The sequence below is a fragment of the Canis lupus genome, chromosome 24 (genome assembly GCF_048164855.1).
Source record: "Canis lupus baileyi chromosome 24, mCanLup2.hap1, whole genome shotgun sequence".
NCBI classification, from domain to species: Eukaryota; Metazoa; Chordata; class Mammalia; order Carnivora; family Canidae; genus Canis; species Canis lupus.
In genome coordinates, this window is record NC_132861.1 from 36,790,168 (window position 1) to 36,814,772 (window position 24,605).

At 55.5% G+C, this 24,605-nt stretch overlaps 2 protein-coding genes and 1 long non-coding RNA gene across 7 annotated transcripts in view; 1 reads left to right on the top strand and 2 right to left on the bottom strand.

The window, feature by feature from the left end:
- Window positions 1-2,137: 2,137 nt before the first annotated feature.
- PHYHIP (phytanoyl-CoA 2-hydroxylase interacting protein) lies at window positions 2,138-13,707 on the top strand. Its single transcript, XM_072796354.1, has 5 exons — window positions 2,138-2,723; window positions 6,303-6,496; window positions 7,724-7,898; window positions 9,814-9,931; window positions 11,611-13,707. Exons 2-5 carry the CDS (start codon window positions 6,332-6,334, stop codon window positions 12,143-12,145), a joined length of 993 nt encoding a protein of 330 aa, XP_072652455.1. The 5' UTR covers window positions 2,138-2,723; window positions 6,303-6,331; the 3' UTR covers window positions 12,146-13,707.
- On the bottom strand, window positions 2,639-7,315 carry LOC140616037 (uncharacterized). The gene is made up of 3 exons (XR_012016536.1): window positions 6,147-7,315; window positions 5,531-5,643; window positions 2,639-5,157 (listed from the first exon to the last, which is right to left on the bottom strand). It is a non-coding gene; the product is annotated as an uncharacterized lncRNA (long non-coding RNA).
- A 5,083-nt stretch (window positions 13,708-18,790) lies between the features above and the next one.
- BMP1 (bone morphogenetic protein 1) overlaps window positions 18,791-24,605 on the bottom strand; it is a 43,641-nt gene continuing 37,826 nt past the window's right edge. For 3 of the 5 annotated variants that reach the window (XM_072796349.1, XM_072796350.1, XM_072796352.1), the window contains exons 17-20: window positions 24,026-24,153; window positions 23,416-23,629; window positions 21,611-21,861; window positions 18,791-19,527 (exon numbers count right to left, since the gene is read on the bottom strand). In XM_072796349.1, the coding sequence (XP_072652450.1) occupies window positions 19,393-19,527; window positions 21,611-21,861; window positions 23,416-23,629; window positions 24,026-24,153 (728 nt within the window). In that variant the 3' untranslated portion in view covers window positions 18,791-19,392. Of the gene's footprint in view, window positions 19,528-21,610; window positions 21,939-21,963; window positions 22,145-23,415; window positions 23,630-24,025; window positions 24,154-24,605 lie in introns of those variants that run through there. The other 2 variants (XR_012016535.1, XM_072796351.1) reach the window with 2 other exon arrangements.

Genomic DNA, 24,605 nt, shown 5'->3' on the forward strand with positions numbered 1-24,605 from the left:
GCAGAGACACAGGCAGAGGAAGAAGCAGGCTCCATGCAGGGAGCCCGACGCGGGACTCGATCCCGGGTCTCCAGGATCACGCCCTGGGCTGAAGGCGGCACTAAACCGCTAAGCCACCCGGGCTGCCTACACTTTCTATTTTTGTTAATAAAAAAAAAAAAAAAAAAAAAAAAAATATATATATATATATATATATATATATATATATATATATATATCATGTGCCTATTTCTGAATGGTGGGGGAAATGAATGATTTTAATTCTCTCTTCAGTGTTAGAGTTAAATTTTCTCATTCTTTTATAGTGATCATGTATTCCTTGTATAACAAAAAGCTATTAAAAATAAAAATGCAGCAGAAGGGCATCCTGGCGGTTGTCTGGTTTCATACAGAGTTAGTTCTATTTGGCTTGTTAAGCTTTCGTCTTACCATGTGTTTTCTCATGTGATCTGAAGAGAAGTCCTCAGAGGCAGGAAGCAGCAGAAGCCCAGCCGCAGTCTGTGCCTTTACCTGAGGCTATCACACATCTCCACAAAAGCACATTCAGATAGCTGCTGTTCACCCTTGGGACACATGATCTCATGTGGACTCCGCATGCCATCCTGGGAAGGTGGGAGGCAGAGGTGTGCTAGAACACGTCTTCCTTTTAAGAGGGAAACCGAGTTGCAGAGAACCTGACTTTTTCTCACCACCCCTTGGGTTAGTTGTAGGGTCAGGTTTGGGTCCAGATGGCTGGTGCTGGCCATAACCGTGAGATTACGTTTTGCATCCTTTCAGAATTGCAACATTTTAGTGTAGGTGTGCGAGAGGCGGGATCTGCTTATGTTTGGCCCAGGGAGTGCTTAATCCTGTCTCAGTGTAACGCACCACACTGCATTCCATGGTTCAGGATCTGACCCAACTTGCTCAGGTTCTCCACACCCATTTGGGAAGGATTGGCTTCTGCTTGTCCTTGCTTTCTGTAAAATATTTACGTTCTGTCCACTGTCACCTCCTCTACCTTTTGCCACCTGCCGATGTCTGCAGCCCCCGAGTCCTCTTGGTGAGTGTCCCTTGCACTCAGCTCATGCCTTCTATGGTACTCTGAGGCCATCAGCCAGGACCTGTGTGATCTGTCCGCTGCCCCTGCACCAAGTCCTCCCCACCCCACCCCACACCGGGCTCCTTCCACGGTCCCCTCTTGGCTGTGCTCTGTCTATATTCAAGCTAGTTCTGACACTTCCTTCTCCAAATCTTTATGGGCACCCTGCCATTTAATTATTTCTTGTTCTCTACATGCACCTTCCTCTCCCCTAAAAAAACCAAAAAACTGTGGAATCCTTGCAGGCAGACTCTATCAATAATGACGGCAATGACAACAGTTCTGATGGGTGTCTGGGTCCTTCTTGTGTACCAAGCCCATAGCCTTAGTGATTTACATAATTTCTCATCCAGTATTTATCTCATTTGGCAGATGAAGAAATCGAAGCTCTGAGAGGTCGAGTAACTTGTCCAAGATCACTCAGCTAGAAAGTGATAGAACAAGAATTTTAACCATATCTGCCTGGCTGTAAAGCCCATGCTTTTCCCACACTGTGCACACTCCTTGTCACTGCTGTTGTTTGATTCAAATTTCCTTGAGTGCTCTTCACAGTGGCATCCCTGGCGTTTTCATTTGGTGGTAGAAAAGCCACTTGTCAATAAGAGCAGATAGTACTCTCTCTAGCCCAGATGGTTGGTTGGGATGAGAACACTCCAAGCTCTCTGTGTGTTTTTCCCACCCCCACTTTCTTGCCTCTACACACCCTTCTCTGCCCTACAACCTCTCTCTCTCCCCCGTCTCTTTTCCTGGGGACACCTGCGCAGCCAGAGGACTCTCCCTAGATGATTGGGGATCCCTGGGGCTGCAGGTCTAATATCAGTTGATAGAGTTGATAAGAAAATGGAGTCATGGGTCAGCCAAAGTCCCCGAGGAGAGTATCCAGACTGAAGATGGAACCCCCTCATGCCCCCAACTGGACCTTTTCCTGTTGCAGCACCCTTTCCCTTCCCCCAATTAGGATCCTTGTTTTGGGGCTCCCAAGCCTCTGGGCTCCGCCCCACCCCTTTCCCAGCATCCTAAAGTTTAGGGGCTGCATTCAAGTGAGAGATTTCCAAATAGAGGTGTGTTGGAGGGACTTCTTTGGAGGGCAGCTTGTCCTGGAAGAACAGGGGAAAAGTGGCAGCCACCGTCCCTGACTCTGAGGACATCAGCGGAGCTTCCTGGGAGACCCTCTGCCCTTTCCCCTCCCACCAGCCAGGGCGAGCAGGGACCAAGCTTGCTTATTGTCACCTGACGCTGGGCAGCCACTGATCCCATTGGTGGAGCCAGATTCGGTCTGGCTCTCTCGTTCTTCCTCGTCTTCTCTGCCTCTCTCTCTCTCTCTCTCTCTCTCTCTCTCTCTCTCTCTCTCCTCCACGCTGCTTTGATTTCGCTCTTGCCTCTCCTTGCGCACGGCCGGGAACATCGCCTCTCCGGGGGCAGGGGGGCAGCAGCGGTGCGCTGCGGAGCCGGGCAGGAGCTGCCTGCGGGGCATGGAAGAAGCCTCTCTGGCGGCCTCGACAGGAGCGAGAGGAGCGAGCGCGCGCCGCTGCCTGTGACCCAGGCGTCGCCGCTGCCCCTCTCCCCGGGGGAGCACATCCACCCAGAGGTCTCTCCCTTTCCTCCCTTCCAGGTCGTCCTCTGCAGAGCCCAGTGGAGCCAGGTGAGTGCCCTTCCTCCCCAGAGCATCCTGCTGTCAATACTGAGAGGGACTCAGGTGGCAAGGGGCTAGGAGCTGGGGGCACCAGGGGCCTGCCACTGCCCGCGGTGCCCACCTGGACTGCCAGGGCCAACGACCTTGTTCCCTGTCCCCTGTCCCCCCCAGGGCCTTGGCAGAGGGATTAACAGCTGGATCCAGTCCCTGGGGCACCACAGTTAGTCACCCCGTGACCATTCTGCTGCAGTCAGTGATGCCCACAGGGACAGCGGGGTGGGGGAAGATTTCCCCGTGGCTCGCGGGTGGCTTTTTTTGGGTGGCTTTTCTGGGTGGGCGAAGGGTGTCGGCGTGTACGGCATGGATGCACGCTTGCGAGGAGACTGGAGGTTTGCTTGCGTAGATACTTCTGTATGCACGCACTTATGCTCTTGTGTGGGTTTCCACTGCCGTGTGGCATGTTTAGGGACATATGTTTCCTGTACACGTGAGGTGCATGTGTGGGGGGATCACTTATCTGAGTAGCCTCTGGCTTATGTGGGTGGGGGCAGTGCGAGGCAGTATATTTCTGGGGTGGACACATCACTTGTCATGTGTGTGGGAGTACATGTTGAGGGAGGGAGTGCATGTAACCAAAGGTTTCTACGTGGGGAGGGCCAACTGCAGAGCAGAAACGGAGAGGTAGGTGGAAAGTGTGGGCAGACCCATGTAGGTGTGCAAACCTGTTGGCATGTGAGGGATCAGGGCTGGCAGAGTGTGGCTAGGGACAAACCACATTTTCAAAGTCTGGGTCTTTGATCTTGAAGAAGATCTGAGAGAGGATATCAGAATATGGGCAGAGGTTGACATGTGTGTGAATGTACATGTGTGTGCAAGCTGATGTATGGGTTGTACGCCATCTGTGGAGATAGCACACGTGCATCTTGGTGCCTGTGGCTTTCTTTTTTCCCCAAATATGGCTTGCGAGAAGGTGTGTGTGTGTATGTGTGTGTGAGCCTGTGGACTTTAACATGTGTGGGTCTATGTGGAGGTGACAGCTTGTAGAAGGAAAACTGGGGGACATTCTTAAAACGTGGAAGGTGGTAGAGGTACCAGAATGCGTAGGTGAGTGCATGGGACCGAGAATGTCTGAGAAGGTATGTGCAGCCCTGCGTGGCAGGTGCGGGTGGGCACATTCGGTGCATGTGTGTATGCGTGTGCACTCATGTGCCTGCCTGAGTGTGGGTGTGTAAATGCTTGTCTTGGCAGTGTGGGTGTTTCTCAGGTGCTGTCTCAACCTGTCCCTCACACCCTCACCTTCCCCACTCACCTGGCCTTAGAGAACTGGGGCTCACACCCACCCTCAGCCCACTCTGGCTTTGCTGTTCTCCAAAGTGTCACTCAAGACCACTCTCCCAAGCGAGCACCGGGGAGTAACCTCAGCTCTTCTAGAACTGTAGAAAGGAAAGGATGAACCAGGTCCTGGACCCCCCCCAAACATGGCTACCCCTGTCTCTGGGGGAGACTCTAAGGAGAGGAATACTGAGGCAGGAATAGGTACCCCGCTGTGGGGTAGGCATCGACTGAATCCCGTGTGGGTGGGAGGTGATCACTCAGGCTCTCTCTAGGGTGGGAGTGTGTCTATGTTGGTGTGTCATGTCGGTGCATGTGTGTATGTGCATGTGGGTGCATGCGTGTGTCTCCCTGGGGAGCTCCTCACTGGGAGCCCAGAGGATGGCAACTCCCAAAGTCTCCACATCTGTCCCCGTGAATTGTAAACTGGTTTATTATCATACAGTTGTTTCCCCATCCTATTCTGCTTTATTTTGGGGTGGACCAGATAGTACCCCCATGCTTGTTTACTGTAGGATTCTCTGTGCACAAGCCACTGACATTTGGCTGAACTTCACAACAGGCAGGCTCATGCTTTAGGATAGGAAGCCAAGGTGAAGCAAGGGCTCAGGGGACACCCCAGAACAGGTAAAGGCTGTCACCCATATCCTTCCCCCTGTGCCTGTCACTCAGGCAGCCCACGGATGAATTTAGAGGTACCAGGCTCACAACAGGCTTAACTGACAGGCAAGTGTGGGTTGGATCTTCTGGAAGCTATAAATAGAAGTACCTGCTTTCGAAGGCACAAGGTACCCTCACCCTTATCGCCTGGGCAAAGAGAGGAGAAGAAGCTGAAGCAGGAGGAAAGGAAACAACATTCCAGAAAGCTGAGGTGTGCTGGGACGGGGCTTGAGAAAGAACTAGGAAAGCATGAGCTCCACGGGGCATTAAGCAAATGCCCGGGAGCAAGTCCAACCCACGTTCATGTTCTTGTCCCAGACACAGCCCCGCCCCTCCTGGTCCCTCCCCCACCCTGTTCCCCAGAGCTCGTGATCCAGGCCACAGTCAAGGGCAGAATCTGTTCTTCCTCGCTGAAGCACAGGTGAGTGCCAGCGGTGTGGTCCTTTCATACCTGGAAGAACAGCCTCGAGTAGAAGCCACGGGGTAAGAGAAGAGGAAGGTGAGAGAAAATGTGGTTACTTGAAAGGGAAGGATAGAAGGAAGAAAAATTAAAAAAAGAAAAAAGAAAAATAAATGGCAATAAGACCATATACACCTACACATATACAGATGCCACACATTTCACCCACACAACATGCATACACACACACACACACTTACACACTCACATGAGGGGATACAACCTTTGCTTAATGATAAAGAGCTTGGGCTCTGGAGTCAGATATGAGTTCAAATCACTGTCTAGCTGCATGACCTCTGGCATCTTAGTACCCCCCCAACCTCAGTGACCTCATCTGTAAAATGGGGATAATATTAGTCCCTACCTATTGTGAGGGTTGCAGGAGATGATGCTCAGGCAATCATCACACATATTGGCCTGTCCTAGATGCCAAAGGTAAAAGGAATTATGCAAACGTGTCAAGCAACAGAGGATCAGCTGAAAGGAAAGAGTGATAGTTGAAAAGTCACAGGTGGAAGAAGAGCTCTGGCCCACATTGCCCCCACCCACCACTGGTGTATCCACCTGCATCTCTGTGGTGCTTTGGACTCCCAGCCCTGAGGCTTGGTGACCCTCCCCTAGCCACCCCTAGGCTAGGAGGGAAGCCTGAACCTGAACAACCTGGCACCCTTGGCCTCTTGGTGGCCAGGGCCCTCTGCCCACCTCAACCCTCACACAGGTCTCCTCAGTGGGTGCTTCCTGCCTCTCTTACACCGCCTCATACGGTTCTCTCCACCCCCACCCCTTTCTCTTTTCACGCCTGCTGGCTGAGGGCCCCCCTCCTCGGCTCCATCTGCTGCGAATCTGTCCTGCCCGGCGTTTGCAGCATTCCCACTGCCTCAACCACCTGTCAGGTGCCGTCTGCTCGGCAGACCCCTCTGAGGAGGGCCAAGAGCCCTGCCCCAGGGGTGGGGGACACCCCATCCCACCTTCCATCCTACCTCTCTCCATCTTTGCGTGCAATCTCCCCGTCAGATGGCATGAGGCAGGTGCAATCAGTGGCTTCCCAAGGTTCCAGTTTGCAAGGGATGTTGGGAGCAAGACATTCCAGAAAACTCTGGTGGGGAGGAAGGGGCTAATGCTTCCTCTCCCCTCAGTCCCCACAGGAGCCAAGCCAGAGGGGAGCATGGAGCTGCTGTCCACACCCCACAGCATCGAGGTCAACAACATCACCTGTGACTCCTTCCGCATCTCCTGGTCCATGGAGAACAGTGACCTGGAGAGGGTCACCCATTACTTCATTGACCTGAACAAGAAGGAGAACAAGAACTCCAACAAGTTCAAGCACCGGGTGAGTGGAGGGGGTGCAGGGGGCATCTGGCTCATCACCTCCTTGAAGGAAGCAGGGTAATGGAATGCTTATGGGCGATAGTCAGGAGTCAGACAGGTCTGGTCCAAACCCAGGCGGTCCTCACTGTGTAATCTTAGGAAGGTTACTGAGGCTCTCTGAGCCCAAGTCCCTTCACTGATAAAAAGGGAAGAATAATGCCAGCCCCCGCAGCTTGTGAGAGGCTTCAGTGAGGTAACGTTTGCGTAGTGTCTGGCTTGGGGCCCAGTCACCGTGAACACCATTATCGGCAGCATGACTGGGGCTTTAGACCGAGCGGGCAAACCCGAGGGGGGCCACAGACATCACACCTGGGGCTGGCGTGAAAAAGGCTACGACAAAGCCCCCAACTCAGGAAGCCGCTTTGTTGTTGACCATGTGGGCAACACGGGCTCTGGGCAGGGCTGGGACCCTTTGCTCCGTCCTGAGTGACCCCTGTTGGGCCCCTGTAATCCTTTCTGCCCCTGGCCCTCTGGCCTCTTGGTGGCTAGGTTGACGAGAGCGACATGGGAGAGTCCTCTGCTGGCTGGGGTGTCCTTTCCCTGGGTTAAAGCCGGTGTGGGGGTGGGTGGGAAGAAGGCTCCCATCTTCTCAAGCTGGCAGAGAGGAAGGGGGAAGAGTGAGGTGGGAAGGAGCTGGTTCCCACGACGACTGCATCATGTGGGTTACTCACCCTCTCTCTCTTTGGAACTGGCTCTCCCGATCTGGGTGTCTTTTGGCAGGCCAGTTGCCACGGTGACGTGAATGTTCAACACCACCCCCTTAACCCTCCCCCCCCAAGAATAAGGCATATTTTCCCTTCCTCCCTGGCTCTCAGCATTTGCCGTTGCCGTGGAGACGGCACTGCAGTGTGCAGAGCTCTCGAAGTCTCCCTCGAAAAACGGAGGTCTCGCCGCCCTCAACTTTTCGGCCTCCGCCCCCGTGGCCTTTCTCCTTAGTTCCCAAGAGAACGGGCATCAGGGGGCGTTACGGAGGGGTGGAGGCTGGGGGGCATCCGAGCGGCCTTCCCAATGGCCACTGCTTGCTTCCACAGGAAAATGGTGGCCAGGGCACTGAGCCATTGAATCTTGGAGATCTTGGCCCTCCTCAGGCGGCATAGGGGCCATCTGGGGAGTGTGTGGCCTGGTGGAATGCCAAGGTTGGGCGCGACCCCCCAGTTTGACTCTTGGCTCTCTGCATCCCGTTTCTCAGGATGTCCCTACCAAGCTTGTGGCCAAGGCCGTGCCACTGCCCATGACAGTGAGAGGCCACTGGTTCCTGAGCCCCCGCACAGAGTACAGCGTGGCCGTGCAGACCGCCGTGAAGCAGAGTGACGGGGAGTACCTGGTGTCCGGCTGGAGCGAGACGGTCGAGTTCTGCACCGGGGGTGAGACCCTGCTGTCCCGCTGCTTTCCCACATCTGCTTGAGTTACGGTCGGTCGGGAGGGGGCTTCGTCTTAACCCAGCAGACACTTCTGAACACCTGCTGTCCCAAGGCACCATGCTTAGGCCACCAGGGAGGCACAGGTGGACGAGACCCAAACGGGCCCCCACCAAGCCCGCAGTCTGACACGTCAGCACTACTAATCATGTGGGCAATACCACTTCCATACAGTGATGGAGTTACTTTTCTGGCTTGAGGCAAGCATACTTTCTTGAATTGTAGTAAAATACAAACACAAAATTTCCCATTTTAACCAGTGAAAGGTTAAGTAGTATTAAGTATGTTCACATTAGTGTGCAAATGATCTGCAGGAATTTTTCATCTTCCCAGACTGAAGGTCTATCCCCACTGCACCACAGCTCCCCTTCCCTCCTCCCTTCAGCTTTTGGCAACCCCCATTTCATTTTCTATCTCTGTAACTTTGACTACTCTCCGTATCTCATGTGAGGAGAATCATGCAGCATTTGTCCTGTGACTGGAGCATTAGCTCCATTATTTCACTTAGCATCATATCCTCAAGGATCATCCATGTTGAGCATGTGTCACAATGTCCTTCTGTTAAGGCTGAATAACATCCCATTGTATGTATAGACCACACTTTGTTTATCCATCATCAGTAGATGGATGCTCAGTAGGTAATAGTAATAATCCCATTTGCTTACTTGAGCCTCCACTTAGCCTGGGAACGTGACCCCTACTCAGGGGTCCTGCAAACCCTCTTAGAATTTAGTTGGCAAATTGTGGCATGAACAAACACTGTGCTTAATGTGAACCTGGTCATGGACGACCCAGGATCTGCCCTACAAATATTCCACTCTTCTGGTGTCCATAGTGAGAAGTGCTCCAGATCTCTCTCTGTCACAAGGAAGGGGTAGGGAACATTCTCAGCCCCGGGCCTCTGAGGCTGCTGGCTCCATCTTCTGCCAAGGCCCATGCCCTAAGTCTCCTTGAGTTACCATTCTCTTTTGAGCGGTGCTTTTTCTTAGCTCGGCTGCAAAACCCCACTCTGGTGGCGCTCCCACTCCTTGTGGGGAAAGCCTCTTAGTTTACCCCAGAACTCCACACGTAGTGGGAGTTTAACTTAAACTGGGGAGCTGGGGATGGCTGCGGTCCAGTCCCCACCACTACTCTTGCCAAACCCAACACCCTGGCCAGGGCTGCATCAGCAAGGAGGAAAGGGCACCTTTTTCTAACTTGTACAAAATCTCTGTCTTGGCTGGCAGCAGCCCTGCCTGGGCCCCAGGGCCCCAGACTCTGGCCCTGGCCCTGGGAGGTGTCCAGTTTTACCGTCTTGTCTCCAGCCTTCCCTGCTTTTTCCGGGGTGCCGAAGCAGTCACCGCCCCAGACCCCACTCTGGCTAACCAGGCACATCAGTGTTTGCCAGGCTTCTCATGAGCCTCCCCCCACCCCATAATTACAACTGGCTTCCATGTGGGTGTTATGGACAGCCTCCTACCTGTGGCATTTGCCCAAAATCCTAAATCTCCTTAGGGGACCTCAAATTCTCTTCTCTCAGTCTTTCTTTTGCCTGCTGATCCTCTTCACATGAGGATGGCCAGCAATTAGGGCTTCTGGGGCCCCCGGTACGACTGTCTAACTGGGCAGCCTCTGCCCCTTTCTGACTCAGAGAGCCTGAGCTTCTGGCAGTGAGACTGTAGAGGTGATAAGGACAAACAGCATCCAGCTGGGCCACCTGGCCTGTTCCTATGTGGTCCAAATTGCTGTGACTGTTTGATGTCCCCTTTTGCTCTGAGGACAGAGGTGGGCTGGCATGCTGGGTGTGCAGTGGATGAATGGTGGGTGGATGAGGCTGTGATGTCCAGTCTGGCCCTGGGCTTACCAGCCTGGACTCTTGCAGATTATGCCAAGGAGCACCTGGCCCAGCTGCAGGAGAAGGCTGAGCAGATTGCAGGCCGCATGCTCCGCTTCTCTGTCTTCTACCGCAACCACCACAAGGAGTACTTCCAGCACGCCAGGTACAGCATGGCCCCAGCCGGGGCCACCTTCCTCCCGGGCTCTGCTTTGCCTGTTTGGCCCTGGCTGTCTGCTGTCATGCCTACCTTGTTGTTGCCAGATCCTCCCACAGAGTTCCTATAGCCTCTAATCATGGACTGGCTCTGGGGGTGCTGGCTTTGGCGAGATGGCTGGCTGCTTGGGATTGGGCTCCAGGGAAGGAGAGGGCTCTAGGGATGGGGCTGCCTGGGGGAAATCATGCTGATGGGCCTGGATGAATAAGATCTCAGGTTTGCTCCTCCTTTGGGATAGTTCCTTTCACAGGGTTTTAATGCCAAGGGCCAGCCATCTCTAAAATTGAGGCCCTGGGTCCTAGGGGGAGGTGTTGAGGGGAGCACAGGATGAGAGGCTTCTGTGCATGAAGAGCTATAGTTTTCGAACTGTGCTGCAGAGCCTGGAGCCTCCAGGGAAGTGTCTCAGCATTTTAGGGGAGTATAGAGGAGCTGTCGAGAAAATTAGGGTGAGGCTTGGTGAACCCCATACCTATCATTCTACTGGAGCAGCTTCAACTTCACTGCCTATGTATAATTTCCTTTGGGGAAGAAAGAGAGGAGCCCTGTGGTCCAGAAATATTTCATCCAGTTGATGATCTGATTCAACCCACTCAGCCTACAGATGGGGAGCTGAGGTGCAGAGAGCCAGTAAATCACCAATCTCCTGGGACACCCAGGACATGTCAAGGGTGAACCTGGGTCTGGGGTTGCCCATCCTCCCCAGGCCTGCTGACACCGCCCCAAGTCCATGTCCTTCTAAGGCTGGGCTAAGGCAACCTAGTGGTCTTACTGTCTTTGTCATTACATTCAGCTGGGGTGGGTGGTACTCTGACCCTACACCAGGGCAGCAGGAATCTAGTGGGGTCTTTGATCTTTGTACTAAAGAGAGGCAGTGAGGTGAGTGGTGAGCACACTGGCCCAGTTTAAGCTACTCTGTCGGCAAGCAAGCAAGAGACAGAAAGAGCCCATACGTGCCACGATATAAAGATGAATAAAGGCGGAGTCCCCCCGTCTTGAAAACTTCAGGGTCTATCAGGGGACAGTCCAGACAGATGGAATGTAATAAGTATGTGTGATTGCTGAGTACAATTCAGTTTCTTCACAGAGTAGGCAAAGTTCTGTTGAATACAAGTGCCTGATGCTCCTGGAAGATTTTAGAGAAGAGGGGACACCTGTGCTGGGGATGGAAGGATGATTAGGAGTTTGCCGGGCCAGGTGAAGAGAGGTGGGAAAGGCAGTCCAGGCAGAAGGAAGAGCACTGCAAAGGCACAGAGGCAGGGAAATTGGGGTTCACTTGTGACTGGAGGATGTTACTTGTGGGTGTGGGGGTGGTGGGAGGTGGGGTCAGGAAGACCAAATCTTGATGGCCTTGCTTTTTATGAAAGCCCCATCAAGGGCTTTTTAAGGTAGGGAATGGTGGGTTCAGACCTCTCCTCTGTGAAGGAGTGGGCTGCATCGGCCCATCTCCAGGGCTCTCCCAGCTCTTACATTCTGGAATGTTCTATTTGCGACTGGTGGAGGCGGCAGCTGGTGGGAGAGCTGGGAGCTGCACTGGCTCCCTTCTCAACCACACACAGCAGCCAAGCCTTAGCCTAGCTAACCAGAGGCATTTTCTCTTCCCTTTGGCATGATCCCCTGGGGGTGGGTAGGACCCACTGCGGGAACATGCTACAGCCCTACCTGAAGGACAACAGTGGCAGCCACGGCTCCCCCACCAGCGGCATGCTCCACGGGGTCTTCTTCAGCTGCAACACAGAGTTCAACACAGGCCAGCCACCTCAGGACTCCCCCTACGGCCGCTGGCGCTTCCAGATCCCCGCCCAGCGCCTTTTCAACCCCAGCACCAACCTCTACTTTGCGGACTTCTACTGTATGTACACAGCTTACCACTATGCCATCCTGGTGCTGGCCCCCAAGGGCTCCCTGGGGGACCGCTTCTGCCGTGACCGCCTGCCCCTCCTGGACATTGCCTGCAACAAGTTCCTGACCTGCAGCGTGGAGGATGGGGAGCTGATCTTCCGCCATGCCCAGGACCTCATCCTGGAGATCATCTATACCGAGCCTGTTGACCTGTCCCTGGGCACCCTGGGGGAGATCAGCGGGCACCAGCTTATGAGCCTATCCACTGCTGACGCCAAGAAAGACCCCAGCTGCAAGACCTGCAACATCAGTGTGGGCCGCTAGGGACTCCTCGGGAGCTGGGGGGCTAGGGAGAGACGACAGGAAGGGTGGCGATGGGTGGCATAGGTTCAGGGAGTTGGCTTTCTCTCCCTTGCCCCCCGCTCCCTCCACGCCACCACCTCCCCCTTTCCCACCCCTGGCTCTGGAGTCAACAGAGGGTGTTCCCTAGGTAGGCGTGGCCTATTCACCCCCAGTGGACTTGGGAAGGCTTCTTAGCCTCCGCAGGTTGGTGTAAGGAGGGTAGATTTCTGGAGATTTCCCCATTCCTGGTTTCCCTGTCCTGCTGTTTCTTGCTTCATCCCAGCCTCCACCTCACGGAGACTTGCAGCCTGGGGGTTCTCCTTGAGCAGCCTTGACTGGACGAAGCCCACGTGTGGCTTGCCCACCCCCAGGTGTGCTGCAGAGAGCTGCGGGGTGCTCCTCTACAGCCCCGCCCACCCCACTCAGGGCCACTCACAGAACACCCCACCCCAGTGTGCTGGCCCTGGGGGCTTCCCACTCCAGGCCTGGCCCTGTCCCCCTATACATAGTCTCCTGCACCGCTCTGCCCCCCAGCTGCTCCCTGACCCCCAGCACCCTCTTCCTGCATGGGGAGAGCTGTCCCTCCCCCCCTCCACCTGCCCTCTAGAAAGGGGCTGTCTTTCTCCTTTAGGCTTTGGGGGCTCCGGGCTGTTGGGACTTTGCCTTTCTCCTCTGGAGATGATGAATATCCCAGCGAATCTTCTCCTTTGCTCAGAGTACTGAGGTCTGCAACGGCGGCCACTGGGGTCGAGGAGGGGGAGAGAGACCCCTGAGACCCAGAGGTACCCCTTCTCTGTCCGCCAAAAGTGGGCCTCCTCGAGCCCTGAGGGGACCCAGCATTGAACTAGAAGAGCCCTGGCACCCTGCCTGACTGTGCGCTTTGCTCGCTCTGCCTCGGTGCCGTGACTGCACTGTGCCCGCGTGTGATCTGGACTGTGGCTCCCCTGCCACCACACCTCACGCTTGCCCACTGGCACTGTCCACTCCCCACCGCGAGGCTTTTGGCGGAGAGCCCCTTCCCTGGGGAGTTCTTGGTGAAGTCTTCCTGGGCCTCCCAGTGTTTTCATCTATTTCCTCCTTCGGTCTGGGTCATGAGGGTAATAAGGGTGGACCCCTGAGATAAGTGGACCAGGTCGGGGTCTGGTGGAGGTGTGGATGGAGGCCGATAGCTGTTTGGGGGATCATGGAGGTGACATCAGGTAGAGTGACAGCCAGATTTCCGTAATGAAGTACAGAAGGGGCCAGAAGGCCAACAAGGCCATATCTCAGTAAGAGCGCAGGTGGGACAGCTGGTCGCCTCTTGTATAGCCACAGGGAGTGGTGTGGTCAGCTGTCTCTGTGGCATGGAGCAGGTCTGGGGGCCCTGTGAGATGCATGGAGGAGAGGACACGGGCCCCTAGGCCTTTTCCCCTTCTGCTGACAGCATTGCTGTGGGGGGGGGGTGGCCCACTGCTCTCCCCTGGCCCTCTGTCTCCCCTGAGCTGGGGGCACACCCGCCTGTGTTGTGCTTGCGACTTGCATCAATAAACCACCATGGCCTGAGAGCCCTGACTCCTTGAGCTCTGGGAGGGGTGGGGTAGGAAGGTTGTACAGTCACGGAGGAACTCAACAGGGGATGTTCCCCAGGACAAGACATCTGGAACTGTCTCTGAGGGTGTTCCAAATCTTGCTGGGGTGGCAGGGCTCAGAAAGCAGAGCCATATCTCTAGCTTGGAAGGGACTTTGGAGGTCTTTTTGGTACTACCCTGCACTTGGCAGAAAGGGAAACTGAGTCCTCTTGGAGAACCTGTAGCAATATGGAGACCTCACCAAGGTCCCCTGTTTGGAGCCCTTCCAAGCAGCAGCCTGCCACTGTGTCAGACCCAGATGCTACTGAATTTCCCTCCCCCAGAGCCCAAACGTCCCCTCCCCAGCAGGGCTCCTCATTTGCAGATCTGAGTCACCTCTGTGTCTATTATTATGGACTTATTAAAATTATCCTCTGCCAGAGTAGAAAAGCTCCAGAAAAATTAGAGTCACCTCAATGACACTGCCTGGCTCAGGACCAAATGAACATGTGTCATCCAGAGCTTGGGGCACAGCCTCCTGGGATCTGGGAAAGCTGAAGGGCAAACGACCACTTCCTGAGGTCCTACTGTGGGCCAGCCATTTGACCAAGTCCTTTCACACACAGCAGCTCATGTGGTCTGCACAACGGCCCCGCTCTGTAGTATTCCCATTTAACAGATGAAGAAACTGAGGCACAGGTTACAAGGCTTGCCCTTGTCTTACAGCTGGTAGGCAACAGTGCCTGGATTTGATTTGGAAGCTGAACCTTCCCTTCCACTGTTCTGTCTCCCCTAGTGTAGGCCAGAGGCCACCCAATCAGTAAGACCTGGGCAGGCTGGTCTCAACCCTTGGCCTTCTCAAGGGTATCCCCTCCCCATCTCTTCTGGCTGACCGAGGCTGCGCCTTGATCCTAAATAACACCAGGGGGGGCTGTGGAGTCACAAATGCCAAGGAGCCTTCTTTTAAAGGTATAGTGGGCAGCGCTGGGTGTCCACAATTCCATGGATGGGGAGTGACTTCCAGGGCCCATCCTTCTACCTCTGGTTGGGACACCCCCACCTCACCCCAGAGGAGCTTCAGAATCCTTCAGAGGTGCAGGATTTAGTCTTCTTTTTGTGAATGCTCTGGGCTTCTTAGGGAAATTTGGCTCCCAATGTCCTCTTAGTGGGGGAGGAAGGCAGTTAACTGAGGTGGGGGTGGGGGTGGGGCCGCACGCAGGTTTCTCCAGAGAACTTGCTTCTCCTTACTCTGTCCAGTTGGTGGCTCTCCGGTTGCTGCAGGTGCCTGTCAGAGCTGGGTCAGGACTCTGGCTGGAATCTGCCCTGAGGTCCCTTCTGGCCTGTGTTCCTCTAATCTGACCTGGTAGAGGAAGAGAGGCCTACGTGCCAGTGAGTGCGCGCGCACCAGTGCCGGTGTGTACACACACACACACACACACACACACACACACACACACCACCTCCCTAGGCTGGATTTAGAAGACTCATGGCTGCCACAGAGAGCCACAAGGTGACGGACAACCCTGGACTGCAGCTGCCGCTGACCAGCTGAGGGGCCCCAAGTTAGTCCTGCTTCAATGCAGGCAGGGAGGGAAAATGAGGCAGTGGCCACAAAAGGGTGCCTGCAGATTACAAGTGGGGTGTTCTGCTGTGTAGGCAAATACACAGACACACCCAACACATACACATGGCCACATGCGCTCATGCCCCCAGCTCTCTGTCTCGGCCTCTCTTCCCCTGCCTATTCCTTCCCTACTGGGCCAACATCTTTCTTTTAATCTTGGATGAATGACAGTCTCCCCAAGGTTGTAGGAGGAGAGGTGCCAACTCTGAGGACCCTCACAGTTTCATAAGGTTTTGGTCTGTGTCTCTTCTCCATGTTAGGAAAAGAGGTGGCTGGGGTCCCAAGGAAAGGGATGAGGAGGGACCATTCCCCCAAATAGAGGGAGGCCTTCAGGAAGCTGAGCTGAGGTGATTGGCCATAAAACAGCTTGGCCACAGCATCTGGAAGAGATTGGAACCAGATGTTCCTGAGATGGGGGAGGGGAGGGTGTGGGGCCGGGAGGAGGCTGGAGCAGGAGAAGCAGGCTGGTCAGGAGGAGGCTGGTTTTGAGGGGGGTGGCTCGTGGCTCTCTGGGGAAAACATCTGGCTGCCCTTCTCCCCACTCCCCAAGTCAGACACTACTATTTTTGCAAACTGGAGCAGCAAATCTTTTCACGGATTCTAGAATCAGCCTTGTGTGTAGGGACAGTCAAGCACAGGGTGTGACTTGGGAGGTGCCCAGAAAGGCTACCAGCTAGCCAGAAATGTCTCCTGCTGCCCCACAAGCCCCGCCTCGCTGTGGGCTAAGCGTTGCCTTCTCTGGCAGGAGTACTTCTGCCCTAAGCTCCTAATACTTGACTGGAAACTAGCGTACTCCGAAGTTTCCTTTTTGCATAGAAAGAGAGTAGTCCAGGAACTGGAAAACTGTCTGGCAGAGGAAAGGAAAAGAAGGTCCATTTGCGGAGAGCCTCGTATTTGCCTCGTCATGTCAGGATCTCCTCAAAGGGCATCTCATTCCTTCCTTGAAACCCTGTAAGATGTTGTCATTCCATGTGTCTAGATGAGGAAACAGGCTCAGAGAGGTTAAATGACTCACCCAGGGGCACACAGCCACCAAATGGTAGAGCTTGTGTTCGAAACCGACTATTGTTTGCATGCAAGCTCATGACCTTTTCATGACAGAGAAGCATATAGGGTTTAGGGGAAAGGGAAGGGAAAAGGAAGAAAGAGGAGTAAAGTGGCAGTGTAGGGCATGTGACTTCCCTCCTACTAGAGTTGAGCCACACTTGGCCCTAGACGCTCCCCACCCCCACCACTGCTGAGGAATCCCACCCTCTGGCTGCTTGGAGACTAGTCCCTGGGTTTTCTTGTCTGCCTCAGTGGTGGCAGGAAGGGGTGCTGGGGACAGGGGAGAGGCTTAGGGAGCAGAGGCCCAGGGAGGAGACAGCTAGCCAGAGCCACTGGGTAAAGGATGCCAGAGCCATATCTCCTGACTGCCAGGCTAACGCTGTTGTCCTGGCCTCTGTGGGTGCTCCTGGAGGGATCAGTCTGAAGCTCCAGGGTGTGCACTTATCTCAACCTGGGAGCACAGTCTGGGGCAGGTCCATCCCGGCTCTTTCGCTGCTGGCCCCGCACTCAGGACCAAAGAGATCCTCAGTCCTTCACTATCCTGAAGACAGTTGTAGGCAAGGATGCCTTCCTTTGACATGCAGTTAGTCTAGTCTAGAACCCTGAAGCAGCCAGAAGGTGAGGCAGGTGGGGCTCTGGGAGCACATGAATTGATTAAGTTCTGGAATATGTATCAATGGCCTGCACCTGGCACCTGAGCAGCCTCCACCACCCCCAGAGGCAGCCTCCGAAGATAGGCCCAGAGAAGACAGGGAGGGCCGATCAGCACAGTCCCCGAGTCATTAGAGGGGTCTGAGTCTATGGTGGTGATGGAGTCTTGGGACAGGGGACTGGGGTGGCTGCATGAGCTGCCTCTGGCTGTGGCATTACTGTTCACAGAGCCCTTATTCAGGATGGAGGACCAGGGACTGGAACCCTTACGTCTGGATGGGGTTAGGATCTTGGCTCTTTCTGGATATGTGGCTTATGAATGGTGAGTATGTCCTCTGAGCTTCAGAAGAACCTGGAAGGCTGGTGCGGAGAGGTGTTGACCACTGACTACAAATTCTGCTGTGGAGGAGCTGATGCCAAGTTGGTTGGCAAAGAGTCTGGGTGAGATGCCCGGGCAGCTCCAATGGTTCGGGGGCCTTTCCATTCTGCTCATGGCCTCCAGGCTGTCCTGAGCACTAAGGTCAGAGGAGGTGGAGGTAGGGAGGGGTGGCTGTGATGTCACAGCCTGTGACCTCATTGGGACAATAGGCAATAACCCCTCAGGCCATCACCCCTTCCCTTACAGGATTTCAAGGGCTCATCTGCCAGCAGGACTGGAAGAGAGAGCTGCAGCCTGACAGTGGGAGCAGGCTGGCTTCCTGGAAGGAGAGGGTCCTGCCTACACATCAGATGCCAGCAACGTGTCTGGTTTCCACTACTGCATTCTGCTTACAGGGCCCATCTGGGGTGCACCGTGCTATACTGCTGTCTGGGGGTAGGTCCCCTCCCACAGTCCAGATAGCATCTGGCACGACATGTGCCTCTGCAGTAGGAGGAGCGTGGGGCCGGTAAAAGACCTATAGAGCTACTGAAGGATCTCAGAGAGCCCCAGGGCTTGGAGCAGGATGCCTGGCTCTCTCTGAAATAGAGTGGCCAGCTCAGGCATAAGAACCTGGGTCCCCTCTCTGCTTTCTTGCCCTTTGAGAAAGGGGAGAGGTTCCTCTGAAAGGAGGGAGCAGAGATGTGGCTTCTGTCCTCCTGGCCTCTGGGAAACAGGTCTGGGCCTCACTGCCGGCTGGAGGGGGAGGAGGCAATGGCAGGAAGGAGGAGGCCAGACAAGACACAGCCTTGGGAGAGGGGGCCAGAGCTGGAATGTTTGCTCAGTGGCTGCTGAGTGTCTGGCTCTTGTCTCCATGAGAAGAGAAGGACCTGCAGGGGGCCAGCACTTGGTGTTTGACCTTCAGGAAGGCAGAGTTTCGGGGCCAGTTATGGATCTGTTCAGGCTGATGCCAGTCTGGCTTCTGGTGGGCTCCCCTAGGACACCCTCCAGCCCACCCACCCCTTCCCCAGACAGAGACAGAAAACCCGGATGGACACCAGCTGGGCAGACACATGCTTGTCCCCTTTTACATACCTCCCCCTCCCCGCCCCCAAACAGCCTCTTTACAGAATGTTCCACTCCTCAAGTTGTGTGGGAGGGCTCTGAGCACTGCGTGTATGCTGTACGCCTACAGGCTGAAGTGTGCGAGGCGGCTGTGTTTGTGTGTGCCCGAGTGTGAAATCACACCCTCAGGGGTCCTGGAATCGAGGGATGGAAGGGCAGCCAGTGAGGCCAGGTGTCCTGGCTGTGGGCCGGTCCCAGACATGGCAAGCCGGCACATCTGGAATGAGATGCACCCCCCCCCCCATCCCAGACAGCATCTGGCACAAGACACTGGCTGTAACACTTTCAGTTTATTGGCTGGGGTGCCCTGGTGTGGCTGACCAGCCGCTGGGCCTGAGAGAAGCCCCGTCTTGTTTCCCCACCCCCTCCCCGGCATCTCCCCACCGTGGCTCCTGTGGGACTCAGATGGAAACTCAAGCCCCAGGAAGCGGGGAGGTGGAGGCTTAAACAAACCAAACCGAGGTTGGAGAAGGGGTGGGAAATGTACGTTACAATGAAGATATGCCACCGGCTATACACAATACAGCGCGCGTAGAGCGAGCAGAGGAGATGGGCAGGTCTGCTGACACCCTCCCCACCAGGCCAGGCCCCCAGAGAGGACTGGCCACTTCAAGTGTCTCAGTGAAAACTCTGGCTCCCTGGCCCTGGTCCCCTTGCTCTGCTGGGGGCAAGGAGGAAGGGATCACGGGGAAGGGGCTCATGAAGGAGTCCAATTCTCCTGCCTCCTGAGGACAGCCTCACCTGGACCATCGGCCTGCAGGTCCTGGCGCCTGGGGGAAGGGGACGGGGTGCCCACCTCCCGCCCACCTCCCACTGTCCAGTCCAGGTGACTGAGGGCAGCAGGCCTCCCGTCCTGGCCCCCGTGGGAGGGCAGTGGTCATTTCCTGCTGTGCAGTGTGTCCTGGAACTTGGTGCTGGTGTACCGCAGGTGGAAGCCTTTTTTGGTGATGGTGTCATCTGAGTGGAATTTCACCAGGACAGAGTCTCCCGCCGAGTACACCTCCTCAGGAGGCTGACAGAGGAAAGAGATGGGCATGAGGCTGAGGCTGTTGTTTTTCCTCCCCAGGATCCCCCGCTCTAAGGAAGGCGGGCGGCTCCCAGAGATTCACCAGACTCCCTCAGCCCCTTGAAGCAGGAGAAAGACTATTGCCAGTGGGAGTTTAAGGGGGTGCCTGGAGGAGGGCAGGAAGTGGGGCACAGAGGAGCTTGTCTTAGGTTCAGAGTCACACTTCATTCTAAATCCAGTGCTGGGCGCCCGGGTGGCTCAATAGTTGAGCATCTGCCTTTGGCTCAGGTTGTGATCCCGGGGTCCTGGGATCGAGTCCCACATTGGGCTCCCCGGGGGGAGCCTGCTTCTCCCTCTGCCTGTGTCTCTGTCCCTCTTTCTCTGTGTCTCTCATGAATAAATAAATAAAATCTTAAAAAAAAAAAAAAAAAAAACAACCCAGTGCTGCTATTAACTAGTTAGTTGTGAGGTCTTAGGCCAGGCTCTGCCCCTCTCTGGGCCTCACTTACTCCAAGGGCAAAAGGGGGGAAACGCTCCCTGCTCTCTAAGCCTAGAAGGGCTGGTGGGGGCTTGAGGAGAGAGCAAAGGAGAGGGCAGCTGTGAAAGGCTTTTACAAAGGGACTGAGTTCTCCTAGATGCTGCCTTTTCACTGTCCCAGCTGTTTCCTGGAGAAGGTGGGATAGCTGGGGCCCCTGGCTGGAGATGTGGCCATTCCTTGCCTGTCCCCCTCCAGTTCTGGCCATGATCAGCTTCAGACAATGCCTCTTCCTAGGCCCCTGCAAGCCCCTCCTCACCTCTGCGCACAGGCCCTCAGAGGGAGAGTTACCAGAGCATCGGCCCACAGATGCCCTGGCTCTCAGAGCATAGAAAGCATTATTTCCGAGAACCTTGGGGACATTTCCAACAACCTTGCCAGGAAGACCTGACGAGATTGGGTTCCTTCCCCAGGTCCCCTCCCGCTGGCTCCAGCCTGGTGGAAGTCTCTGGAAGAAGCCACCTGGGGACACCGGATTTGATGTGCGGCTCAGTGGAATGTGCCAGATCAAGGGCAAAATGGGGAGGGGGTGCTGGCTTGACAGCCAGGGGATTCCAGAATGGTGAGCCAGGCAGGCTGAGAGGCCTGTGTGCTCTGCTCCTGCTCTACCTCTCCACCTCCCGACCCGGTCAGAGTCCTAGAATGGCTGAAGCTCTGTTCTAAGGGCACATTCAGTTGGCTGATGCTGGGTCCAGCAGAAGCTTAACCCTTCTTAGGGTGCCCAGGCTGCCCTGAAGCATGGCCATGAGAGAGCTGAGGGACCAGGGAGGTGATGGAGGGAGGGCACTCATGCGCCTGTGTGTAATGGAGAGGGAAAGATGCTATTATCTGAAGGGGAAAAGGATTCACAAAAACAAAAGAAAAAAAAAAAAAAAAAGAAGCCACAACCTCTGACTGAGAGGAAAATAAATCCACCTTTGTGGTTTTCCCGTGGCCTTGGGTAAAATCCCATTGAGCAAACTTTTGCCCACGGCCTCTAAAAGTGCCATTTTTATGGACCACGAAGCAATGCTCAGCATCTGCTTGGACAGTAGCTCCAAAGGCTTTGGGACCAGCTGGCCTCCCACCAAGAAGAGAAACTTGGCAGTGGAAGAGATGAGGGTGTTTTTATGGCTCGGCCAGAACGACTGGTTAGCACAGTTCGGCTCAGGCCCCAGAATCCTGGCTCTTGCCCCAACCTCTGCCCCTGCCCCTCAGCCCTGGTAAGCTAGCTGCCTTGGGACTGGAACAAGGGATGAGGGGGGCAGAGGGAACTCCATCCTTCTCCCCAGATGCCAGCTACCCTGTAGGTCCACAAAACCAGTGCTGAGACAGCTTTGGTCAGAGCAGGGCCTGTCCCAGAGGCCACCGTAACCACAGCGTTGGCCAAAGAAGGACCAGATTTCCTGGGTGGGGATGGCCCAGGCCAGAGCAGGCCTCTGTGAGCTGCCACCCACCAGGCCGGGTGTCCCAGCTCCTGCAAAAGGCCAGGCGTGTGCTCCCACCCGTACTGGCACCCCCGAGCTGCAGAGGCAGGGCCGCCTGGGTGCTGGGCTGGGGGTTGGGGGGTCTCACCCCTGAGCCGCAGTAGCGTCCCAGTCTGGGCGCTGTGCTGTCATAGCCATCGAAGAGCTCCATGTAGTCGTAGCCACAGTCTGTCTCCTCCTCCACCTCGAAGGTCTGGAACACCAGCTCCACGCCGTAGCCTTCTTCTGCCACAATGACCCACTCGCAGTCCACCCCCCCTGGGTAGTTGTTGTCGCCAAACTGGGCGTGGGAGTAAAGATCCTTGGTCTTCACCTCTGCCCGCACCTGGCCTCCACACTCTGCGGGAGGACGACGAGGTCAGCTGCGGCTCCCCGGGCACCTCCAGGAGCTGAACCCCCGTGGCTAGATGGAAGCTCTGGGGGAGAGCCACACGGCTGGTGGTGGGTGGCTGTGGACCCGGCCCAGGACAGGGCCCACAGCAAGTGCTCTCCTGCTCCACCTCCAGATGGATGCCCGGGGACACAGGGAAGGGCATGCTTGTCAAAAGAGGACATTGCTAATTTGCTCCAGCTGATGGCCTCCATGGAAGAATGTGGGTCCTCTGTTGCCAGAGCTTCCATTCTTAAGAGAGAAGAACTACATCTGGATTTTCTGCGAACACTTCTGATTTTTAAATGTTGGCTCAAATGTGTAAAAAACACAGTGTGGGCCAAACAGAACAGGTCTGAGGGCCAGATAGAATTCCGGGCCTCCAGTCTGTGATCCTCTACTGAGGGGTGGAGGAGAGTGCACAGGGCAGGGCCCTGGGTGTCTACCCTCCTCAGGAAGCCCTCTGGCCTCTGGGACAGGCCAGGGGCTTGGTGCTCATGTTTCCCTGGAGGCTTGGGGGTGGGGGTGGGGGTGGGGGGCGGGACTGGGCCTGAGTCAGGGCCTGAGTTGCAAGGGAGGAAGGGAGGCTGTGTGCCCATCAATCCTGGGGACTCCCAAACAGGGGCTCGAGTCCCACAAGGTGCTTTTGAAGCCCTCATCTGACACCCCTGGTCTGATGTGCCAGGCCTCCTGAACCTGGGCTCCAGCCGCTCTCTGCTGCTGCTTTGTTTCGACGTCACGGCTGTCCTCACACACCCGTTGCTCAAGCCAAAGGAAATGACCTGTGGTCACCTGTATACACCCAGAGTTCTACTGGGGTTGTGGCTATGCCTGGGGCTCCTCCCCCTGCTGGAATGACCCTACCAACCACCTTCAGAGCTAGAGCTTATCATGTTCTGTCTTATGCTGGAGTCATCTGTGCACGTCCCATCTCACCTCTGGACTGTGAGTTCCTAGGGTGGGTGAGGGGCTCATGCCTCATTCATCACCACGTGTCCCTCCCAAGTCTTGCATGGGACCACAGCTCAGGAAACAGTTGTTGAATCAATGGACAAGGGATCTCTAAGTAAGCCCCTCCAGGGCTGAGATGTTTGCTTTGTTTTTGTGAGCAGCACTTACAACACTGCCTCAAACATGTTATGGGTTAATAAATATCTGCAGAATGAATGAACGGGTGACTTTTGGGGGTTGGAATGTGGGTGGGCTGCTGCATGGTCAAGTGTCCTACAGCTGGGGACTCTGGGCCTTCCCTCCCCATCCCTGGGTTCCCCACCCACTGTCGTCACTGCCCTCTGTTTTCCAAGCCTCCCTCCCCTACTCTCCCTTTAGTGGTCGCTCTCCGCTCCCCTGCCCGGTGCTCAGAACGCAGTCTCTCTCCACCCAGGCCACAGGTTCAGTCCAGCTGCCCCGTCACACACTCTTCATAATCCCCCTGTAAACCTCCTGAGCCTGGGCCTGCCTCTGAGACCAGAATCAGCAGATGCTTGCAGGCTGCCCCATGCCCTGGCCCAAGGTGGCCTCACCTGTGGAGTGGGATGCCTGGAAGCCCTTCCTCTGGACAGAGTTGTCAGAGTAGAAGCGCAGGAACATGCGGCTGCCCGTAGCCAGGACAGGCTCAGGCTTCTTGCTCCCACAGAAGCGGCCCAGGACAGGGGCCTTTGCGTCACGTCCGTCATACACCTCCAGGTGGTCATAGGCACACTCAGGCTGGGACTCAATGTCCATCTCCATGAAGGTCTGGAGGGCATGAGGGAGGATGGCAAATTCAGAATGTGGCTGTGGGGTGGGGGGTAGCAGGTGGTCCCACATCTAGGCCTCTGGACCCCAGCTCCTAGAGACCCAGGGAAGCTGTCCCTGCTGGTAGTACTACAGGTAGCAATGAGGGAAGACCTGGGAATGGGCCATGGGAGGCACACCCCTATGTGCACTGGGGAAGGGCCGCCATCCAGATGAGACGGGGGTCTTACTAGGATCCTCACAGGGATGACAGCCCTGTGGGCTCAGCCAGGCCACAGCCTGCAGTCTGCATCACTCTGAGTTTCCTAGGGCTTTAGAGCTGATAGGAAATAGGTGGTGGCCAGATGGCAGAGAGGAGCAGGAGCACCCATGCAGGCTGGGGTGTGGGCACCTTACCAGTTTGACACGGTGGCCGGGGGTGCTAGAGATAGCCCAGGTGCACTCCTTCTTGCTGGGATATTTATCGGGCCAGTTGGGGCTGGTGATGGTGCCACTGGTGGATGTCACCTTGTGGTCACAGCCGGCTGTGGGGAAGTGAGGGGAAGGGGATCAGAAGGACCCCAGTGCTCCAATGCCCCCTGTGAAGAAAGGAACAAAGCCCTTCTCTCCTGTCCTCCTTGCTTCTCTTTCTCCTTACCTACAAACTGATGGAAGGCTTACATGACTTCTTTTCTGCTCAGTTACCTATGCCCAGGGAAATCTAGCTGCTTGCTTCCAAGCAAGGCCCTGCCCTGGCAGCTTCCACAGAAGCTACCCTCACAGGTGCCCCTGTGCAGATCTTTGGATCTTTGAGGCCATCTGGTCACACCCTGTCTGCCCTCCACGATGCTGTCATCCTCTGGTCTCCTGCCACATCTCCACAATCACAGAAGACTTTGACACCTGACTCAGTTCTCTGGTCACTCCTGCGGCCATCCTAGGTGATGTCAGCAAACACACTGGCCTCTCTGTCTTTGATCTTCTCAGCTCTCCTGGT

Bases quoted from the DNA above. Each gene is read 5' to 3' on its own strand.
- PHYHIP (XM_072796354.1), top strand. From the start codon at position 6,332: ATGGAGCTGCTGTCCACACCCCACAGCATCGAGGTCAACAACATCACC. The intron at 6,497-7,723 runs GTGAGTGGAGGG...CCCGTTTCTCAG, and splicing joins CCAACAAGTTCAAGCACCGG to GATGTCCCTACCAAGCTTGT. The intron at 9,932-11,610 runs GTACAGCATGGC...GGGGGTGGGTAG, and splicing joins GAGTACTTCCAGCACGCCAG to GACCCACTGCGGGAACATGC.